The 9,228-nt window shown below is 41.8% G+C and overlaps 1 protein-coding gene across 10 annotated transcripts in view; it reads right to left on the bottom strand.

Moving 5' to 3' along the window:
* The window catches only part of Pxk (PX domain containing serine/threonine kinase like), a 69,371-nt gene that overhangs the window by 17,124 nt on the left and 43,019 nt on the right, over window positions 1–9,228 (bottom strand). For all 10 annotated transcript variants that reach the window (XM_026779698.1, XM_005348511.3, XM_013346844.2 and 7 more), the window contains 4 exons: window positions 7,416–7,577; window positions 6,956–7,073; window positions 5,745–5,823; window positions 3,944–3,992 (listed from right to left, as the gene is read on the bottom strand). In XM_026779698.1, coding sequence (XP_026635499.1) covers window positions 3,944–3,992; window positions 5,745–5,823; window positions 6,956–7,073; window positions 7,416–7,577 — 408 coding nt within the window. The remainder of the gene's footprint in view (window positions 1–3,943; window positions 3,993–5,744; window positions 5,824–6,955; window positions 7,074–7,415; window positions 7,578–9,228) is intronic.

Raw genomic sequence — 9,228 nt, 5'->3', positions numbered from 1 at the left:
TCTCTCTCTCTCTCTCTCTCTCTCTCTCTCTCGTTTTTTGAGACAGGGTTTCTCTATGTAACAGTCCTAGCTGTCCTGAAACTCAACTCTGTAGACCAAGTTCTTGAGTGCTGGGATTAAAGGTGTGTGCCACCACTGCCTGACTGGCCCATTTTCTTAAGGGAGGATCTTACTGTACGGCCCAGGATAGCCTGGTATTTTGCCTACTCTGGCCTTAACTAATGATTCTCTTGCCTCAGAGATTACAGGCACATACTATCCTACCCAGCTGGAAAGGATTTCTTGGATATGATACCAAAAACATAGGCAATAAAAGAAAACAATGAATAACTTGGACTCATCAAAATTAAAACTTGTTCAACAAAGGATACCATCAACAAGGACGTAATATCAAAAGATATGAACAAAAAAAAATGAAACCCAATTTAAAATGGGAAAAGTTTTAATGACATTTCTTCAAAGAAAAAATATAAATGATAAAAAATATGCATTATCAAATGGTCTTTTCACCAGGTAAAAAAGATGTTCAATACTGAAGAAACACAAATTAAATTCACACTAAGATAGCATGTCACTTCATAACTATTATGATGGTCACTATCAAAAAAAAACATAAATTCAGTCTGCATGGTAGCATATTCCTTTAATCCCAGCACTTGAGAAGCCAAGGCAGGAGAATTTAAGTTCCATGCTAGCCTGGGCTATAGCAAGTTTCAGGCCAACTTGAGCTACATAGTGAGACCCTGTTGCAAAAAACAGACAAATAAGAATAACAAGGGTTTTTTTTTTATTATTATACAATACTTTGTATTTTTTAAGCATACCAATCCAAGTTTCCCCTCCCTCTCTCCCAACCTTCCCTTCATCTGCTCTGCTCCTCAGAGAGGGTAAGGCCTCCCCTGGGAATTCAACTAAGTCTGTCCCACCACCTTGTTGAGGCAGGACCATACCCCCCACCCCTGTGCCTAGGCTGATAAGGTATCTCTCCATAGAGTGGGCTCCACAAAGTCAGTTCATACATTAGGGTTAGATCCTGGTCCCAGTGGCTCCACATACTGCCCACGACAAACCATTGTCACCTGCATTCAGGGGCCTAATCCAGTCCTATGCAGGTTCCTTAGCTGTTAGTCCTGAGTCAGTGTGCTACCACTAGCTCAAATCAGTTGATTCTATGTGTTTCCCCATCATGGTCTTGACCCCTTTGTTGTTATTATTGCTCCTCTCTCTCTTCGACTGTACTCTGAGAGCTCGGCCCAGCAGTTAGTTGTGGATCTCTGCATCTGCTTCCATCTGTTTCTGGATGAGGGTTCTGGCTTCTCTGGGGTTGTGGACTGTAGACTAGTTATCCTTTGCTTTATGTTTGACATCCACTTATGAATAAGTACATACTATAAGTACATGCTATATTTGTCTTTCTGAGTCTGGGTTACCTCACTCAAGATGTTTTTTTTCCAATTCTGTCCATTTGCTGCAAATATCAAGATGTCATTTTTTGTTTGTTTGTTTGTTTTTCCACTCAGTAGTATTCCATTGTGTAAATGTTACACATTTTCTTTATCCATTCTTTGGTTGAGGGGCATCTAGGTTGTTTATAGGTTCTGGCTATTACAAATAATGCTACTATGTACATAGTAGAGCAAATGTCTTGTGGTATGAGTGTACATCCTTTGGGTATTTGCCCAAAAGTGGTATTACTGAGTCTTGAGGTAGACTGATTCCTAATTTTCGGAGAAACCACCATACTGATTTCCACAGTGGCTATACAAGTTTGCACTCCCACTAGTAATGGAGTAGTTAGTATTCCCCTTACTCCACATTCTCTTCAGCATAAGTTGTTATAACTGTTTTTGATCTTGGCCATTCTTACTGGTGTAAGATGGTATTTCAGAGTTGTTTTGATTTGCATTTCTCTGACAGTTAAGGATGTTAAGCATTTCCTTAAGTGTTTTTTGACACTTTTAAGGATTTTTTTTGTTGAGAATTCTGTTTAGATCTGCATCCCATTTTTAATTGGATTATTTGGTAATTTGATGTGTAGTTTCTTCAGTTCTTTGTATATTTTGGAGATCAGCCCTCTATCAGGTACAGGGTTGGTGAAGATCTTTTTCCATTCTGTAATCTGCCCCTTTGTCTTATTGACCGTGCCCTTTGCTTTACAGAAGCTTTTCAGTTTCAGAAGTTTCCATTTATTAATTGCTGCTCTCAGTGTCTGTGCTACTGGTGTTATAATTTAAGAAGTGATTTCCTGTGCCAATGTGTTCAAGGGTACTTTCCACTTTCTCTTCTATGAGGTTCAGTGTGGTTAGATTTACGTGGAGGTCTCTGATTCATTTGGACTTGGGTTTGGGACATGGCAATAGATATGGATCGATTTGCATTCTTCTACATGTCGAAATCCAGTTAGACCAGCACAATTTGTTAAAGATGTTTTCTTATTTCCAGTTTATATTTTTAGCTTCTTTATCAAAAATCAGGCATTCATAGGTGTGTGGGTTAATATCAGGATCTTCGATTCGATTCCATTGGTCCATCTGCCTGTTTTATGCCTGTAGCTCAATATTAGAGTTTGAAGTTAGGGATGGTGATGCCTCCAGAAGTTCCTTTATTGTAAAGGGTTGTTTTGGCTATCTTGCATTTTTTGCTTTTCCATATGAAATTTAGTATTGTTCTTTCAAGGTCTGTGAAGAATTGTGCTGAGATTTTGATGGCGTTGCATTGAATCTGTAGATTGCTTTTGGTAAAATTGCCATTTGTACTATGTTAAGCCTACCTATTCATGAGCATGGGAGATCTTTCCATTTTCTGATACCCTTTTCAATTTTGTTATTCAAAGACTTAAAGCTCTTGGTCATACAGGTCTTTTACTTGTTTGGTTAGAGTTACCTCTAGATATAATAAGGAATTATAACTAGTTTGGCTAAAAGAAAGGCTAGTAGTTAAAAGCACCTTCTGTTCTTGCATAGGACCTGTGTTTGGTCCCCAGGACTGTCATGGCAGCTTGTGGCCATTTAACTATACCTGTAGTTCCAGGGAATCTAATGCCCTTTCCTGGCTTCTGCAGGCACCAAACGTGTGTGTAGTACATAGACAAATATGCAGACAAAACACTCATACATACAAAAAAGAGTAACAAGTCTTGGAAGGGATGTAGAGAAACAAGAACTTTGTGTACTATCAGTATGATGATATAATCATTGTGGAAACCAATATGTAGATTTCTAAAACAAAAACAACAACTGAAGGACCATATGAGGAGGTAGAAATTTGACTGCCATCGGGGAGAGCCAGGGGTGCTGCTGCTTCCTATGCTGCAGTGTACCAGCCAATCCCACCCCCGCCCCCGCACAGAGATGGACATGGCTCTAAACATCAGATTGTTACTAGCATCCACAGAGCAGTGCGAGGCCTGATTCTGGCTTTTCAGTTACAAGCCCATGATTGTCCTACCACAGACACTGCTTCTCTTGAGACTTCTTTCCAGGTTTTTCTTTAGATTCAGATGTTTGGGTTTATATTCTATCTTCCAGATCCCACTATTTTGTTGATATTAGCCTAAATAATATTCACTTTCCACATTATTACAATGCCTAGATACATTTTACTTTTATTTTTAGATACATGCACTATGGCTAGACATGGTGGTGTATGCCTATAACCCAGCATTAGGAAGGCAGGCATGAGAGGATTGCTGCGAGTTTCAGGCCATCCAAGTCTGCTAAAACAAACAAACAAACAAAACCAAAAAAAAAAAAAAACAAAAAACCCCAAACAAACCCAAAACCAAATCAACTCCATGTATCACAAATGATCAAAACAATAACTAGCTACAGGATATTTAGATTGTTTCCCAATTTTTTATATTATGACTATTTTGTTGTTTTAAAAATTTTTCAAAGCCAACTTACTTATTCAACAAATCCAAAATTTATATAATTTGCTTTACCTTAAACTGTGGCTTTTCAGAAGTTGTTAGTAAAACATCACTGAATAATCTATAAGAAAAGAAACAAATGTGTAAGGCCCTGGGTTTATTTCCGGTAACATGAAGAAGAAAATCTTTCTTAAGCCAGAAACACTCTCTGGGGCAGGTAAGAGCAGCTGAGGATAGCTCAGTCCCTGAGCCAGCCCAGTTCAGCACTAAGCTTGTTAGTTAAGGCAAAGGCATTTAAACGTCACTTGCTGTGCCCTCAGAGGTGGTATTAGGAAGGGGACCAGGTCAGTTATATTTAATACTATGAGCAATATAATATTTGTAAAAAAAAATCTTCATAAACCCCAGTTCACAAAATGTTGCAAATAATATATTTAGCAGATGTTTCTAAACAGAATTGTTTTTTTTTTTTGCCTCAGAAAAGGTTGTTTATTCTAGAACTTAATACATTTTGAATTGTCATGATTGGACTCTAAGAGAAAAATAATTTCCTTCTGTTTCTCATACTTCATTCTAAAGCAGCAGTTTCTGGATTGTATTCTTTCGTCAAAGGTATGTTATTAAAAACAGCAGCGGGAGGAACACTAACAGCTTCGGTCAGAAGACTTGCTTGAGTAGTGCCCAAGTGGTTAAGGGATCTTAATTGAGAATTCTCGTCTAAAGACAGTAATTCAGCCCATGCAGAAATGGCAGTTGCCTTTCCCAGGGCCCTCCCCTGCAGCTCATCCACTGACTTCCAGACCTCATATTTCCACTAAACATAGTCACACCTCTTCAGCTATGGTTCTCAAAGCTGAAGCCCATGAGGTGCAAAGATTTAGAAGACAAAACGTGCTTGTTGCTGGGACTGGGGACAACCAGAACCCAGTGCACACTCAAGTACATCAGCCTCACACTGTTCCCTAGCCAAATGCACTTTGATTAGGAGTCTGTGGGAAACGTTGCAGTTTTCAGAGTGGACCTGTTCTTTCACATGAACATGGTCACCAGTGGCTGCTGGCTTGGAAACAGGTGCCACAGCGTCACATCCACGGACAAGGGCTTGTTTCTTCTGCTCACCAGCCTGGCCTACAGGCTTCTCTAACCACGTCAGAAGAAGGGATGAAGGACCTGAAGTTAGTCATATCACTTTTCCCCCCACTTTGTTGGCTGCTGTTACTACTTCCTGAATAACTTTGCTCTACAACATGCTGGTGCAGACAAAGCAGGCAGAGCTAGGGAAATTTCTCAACATGCAGAAGAAGCTAGCCAAAGTCTTCCTGGAAGAAGGAACGAAGCTGAGATCCATTCACAAGTTTGTCTGACTTCAGTGATACCACCCTTAGCCTCTCCATGAAGGAACAGTACCTAAAGGAGGGGCCCCAGGGAGGTACCAGCTCTCTCAATTCCTCACAACTCTGTTGACAGGAGGTCTTTTGAGTATAAGACCCTTAGCACAAGGTTTGGTACATGTTAGCTAGGAGTTGAATAGCTAGTGCCCAGTGATGAAATGAACAAGCAAAAGCCCAGGAGTTTTACACACACACACACACACACACACACACACACACACACACACACACACAAATGCTAATGGTGATAAAACACATATGGAAAGGACAGTGGTGTGGTGTTCTAGGACAGCAAGTAGACTAAGCAGAGAGACACAAGGCAAGATCATGGTATCATGCTGTATGGGACACACAATAAGCCGTTCACTTCAATCCTGCAGGGACCACCACTGAGTCTTTACCATGGTACTGGGCTCTGGGCACAGTGGTCCAAGGTTCAGCACAGTTATCAAGATTACAACCAATGCATATGATTGACTTACGGCATCTGTAAGAGCCGGGAGACGGTAGGCATGCCATTTTTACAGGCTTCACAAGACAGCGTAGACTCCAACACGGCCACTTGAAATGAACAGATACACATTTTAGTTCCACAGAATGCTCTCAAAGATCCACTTGCTGAGGAAAAGTTTGACATCTCTTTGCAACAACTGTCTGCGGGCTGATCAGGACAGTGTCAAAAACTCTTCACACACAGACAGATGGCATACGTGGGAGGGATGGGAAATGCTGGCATTTTCAATGATTCAAAAGAAATGCCTCAGAAACCACATGCTGACAGAAAGCTAAGTATACTCCAAGGATAAATATAGAAAAGCACCAAGATTGTATTCATACAATTGTTCTCTTTAGAGAGAAGCAAACATTACACAGAAGTAAAATTCTGAACTTGAGATTTTGTTGCTTGCTTGCTTTTAAAGGAAACCAGCGGACAAAGTGCTGTCACTTCATCACCCGACACGATGCTACAAGCGAGGAACCAGATTACTACTCACAGGCTACTGTTCAAACTCATCAGGAGACAGTCCCAGGGTCTGTTCTCTTAAACTGCCTCATTTGGCACAGTGAAACTTGATGAAGTGATTTGCATGTCAAGCAGAGTGTTCCAAAAGCTACCTTGGGCCCTTTTTCTTTCAGCCTTGAGCTCTGAGCTGGCCACTCAGAAGACGGGAGGGTCTGAGGTGAGTTTACACCAGTCCTTATGCCTTATCTGTCCTTTTGTCTTCCTTAGTCTCCTTGGGTAAGGCTGTATCAGCTTCTTGACCCCACTTACCTGAGAATCCGGAGGCACGGATGAGCTAGCTAAGCCCTTACTTTCCAGGTCTCCAGCCACGGCTCTCAAGTTCCTTCCAAGTCCCATTCCAGTTTGGATGGGACTCTGTCAAGTGCTTAGTTCCTCAAATCTGACTTCAAGTTGCTTGACCCTCCCTTTTGCTTCTAATTAAATCCCCAGCTGGTCATAGTTCTCTTTCCACCTTGTTGCTTCCAGAATTACAATGCAGTTTAGAGGAGGTCTGCCAAAGGCTTGAGACAGATGGATAGACAGACAAGCTGTCTGAATATTTACTGATGTGTGCTCTGTCTGTGGAGGATGACAACTTCCTCTGTATCTTTCTCAGACTTTGGAAAGAGGTTAAGTAGCTCTGCAGACTATCAGGTCCCAGTAGACCCCACTCCCAAGCTCTATACTGACCCACAGCCATGGACGGTGCAGGAGGAAAGGAGTCAACAGGCACGGAGTCTGGAGGTCGTCCATAAGTCATTTCATACAGTAAATGGCCAAAGCAGTGGACGTCTATACTTTCCAATGTCTGGGGAAGAAAGAGCAGTGCCATGTTCACCTTTCGGTCATTAGCCCTCAGTGCTCCTGCCCAAGCTTCAACTGCGAAGCAAGGTGCAGGAGCAGGCCCATTCCCACTACAACTCCAAAGCCTTTTTCAAACAAGGCATTTTTCTGACTTAAGCTATAGGTCATTTTCAATCAATTTTATTCCCTTCCTTGTCCCACCCACCATTTCATCTTTGCCTCTTAAAGATCAGCAATGCTCCATGAGAGAAATGGGAACAAGGTATGCTCTAACTATATTTTTTACTTCATGATGTATAGGGTAATCTGTATCTAAACACAGACCTGACAAGACTGTCAAACTTACATTGATTTTCCTGAACTGTGTGAAGTAGGATCGGTAGAAGGAAGGAAGACCCAATAGGGAGTTTTCAAGATCGAGCAGCCGGCAAGTGTTGCCGTCCATCATCACATTCGCTGCATGAAGGTGGCCATAAGGGAATCCCTTGTCGTGGAGAAACTTAAGTACCTATTAGAAAATATGTGCACACTGAATTGGTTCCAATTCATGCCCATATAACATAGGTTAAATTCATGTTTTAAATATTTTTTGGGGAAACTGGGTGGTGGGGGCACCTCAGGAGGCAGAGGCAGGTGGACCTCTGAGTTCAAGGTCAGCCTGGTCTACAAAGTGAGTTCCAGAACAGGATGGTTAGAGAAACTCTGTCTCATAAAACCAAAACCCAACTCTCCCCTCTCTTCACCCCCTGAAAAAAAAAAAAAGATGGGGGAGCAAGATGGCTCAGGGTAAAAGGTAACCACTGAATCTGACAAACTGAGGTCAATCCTTGGGGCAGACATACAGGAAAGAGAGAACTGACTCCCAAATCATCCTCTGACCTCCACACATAAACAAACAAGTAAACAAATGTAAAAAGGAAACCATTTCAGCTGGGCATGTAGCTCAGTAGCATTTTCTCACCAGGCAGGAGGCTAAGAGTTAACCCCTCAGCAAAAGTTAAAATGCCACTTCCATCCTTTCTTTGGAAAGAGGAGTGATACAGAGTGCCTCCCTGCTGTGAGACTGTCAGATACAACATTAAATTCCCTCCTTTAGCTTGGAGGGAACAGCTCTGATAGTGAAAGACTCTGCTTTGGGAACTTCCTGGTGCCAGCAGGCCAGCTCTTTTTCTGAGTCCCCATTCCACCTGCATGGACTCAAGAAGCTATGGCACCAGTGTCTCCGCCAGTTACTTAGGGAAAGGGGTTAAGTTGAGAACATCTCAGGTTCAATTATCTACTTGGGACATATTTGGTAATAAAAATACAAAGTAGGTTTCTGGCCTCTCCAAAAGGAGCAAGCTTTTCAGCTTCAACTTAGAGAAACAGCGACTCCCTCAGCAATAGCTGTGCATATGCCCCCACAAGGACCCGAGGAACTGAGCAGTGGTGGGGAGGGAGTGACCAGCAATCCAGAAAAGACAGGAGACACGGAAACACCTCTTTCCAGCTGCTGGCTTTAAAAATCTCATCCTTAAAAAAAAAGTATTAATTATTCTTGCCACCGGGCAGGGCAGTGGTGTAGTATTCCTTTAAGCCCAGCACTCAGGAGGCAGAGGCAGGTGAATTTTTTGAGTTTGAAGCTAGCCTGGTTTACAGAGCAAGTTTTAGGACAGCCAAGGCAAACCTTGCCTTGAAAAATAAATAAGTAAATAAAACTTATTCCTTTTAAAACTTGTAATGCATAAAATATATTGCTAGCAGTATACATATGTAAATTTATAGTTAAATATACATAACATGGAAAGGGGGCTAGGAAAATGGCTCAGTGGATTAAAGTGCCTGTACATAGCAAGAAGACCTAATTTTGTATCTCTAGCACCATGGAAGCTTGCATCTGTAACTCCAATTCTGGGGCAGAAGGGAAAGATAAGTGGATCCCTGGAGCTTACTGGTCAACCAGCCTAGGTAACTGGTGAACTCCAGGTTCAGTGAGAAATCCTGTTTCAAAAAAATGAGGTAGACAATGACAGGAAGACACCTGCTGTTGACCTCTGGCCTCCACATGTGTGCCCACACAAAATCACATATGTACCTACACATATCTACACAGAAACACACACACACACACAGAGACACAGAGAGAGAGAGAGAGAGAGAGAGAGAGAGAGAGAGAGAGA

Source organism: Microtus ochrogaster, chromosome 6 (assembly GCF_000317375.1).
Source record: "Microtus ochrogaster isolate Prairie Vole_2 chromosome 6, MicOch1.0, whole genome shotgun sequence".
NCBI classification, from domain to species: domain Eukaryota; kingdom Metazoa; phylum Chordata; class Mammalia; order Rodentia; family Cricetidae; genus Microtus; species Microtus ochrogaster.
The sequence above is the reverse complement of the archived record's forward strand: the minus strand, read 5'-3'. Positions and strand labels throughout refer to the sequence as shown.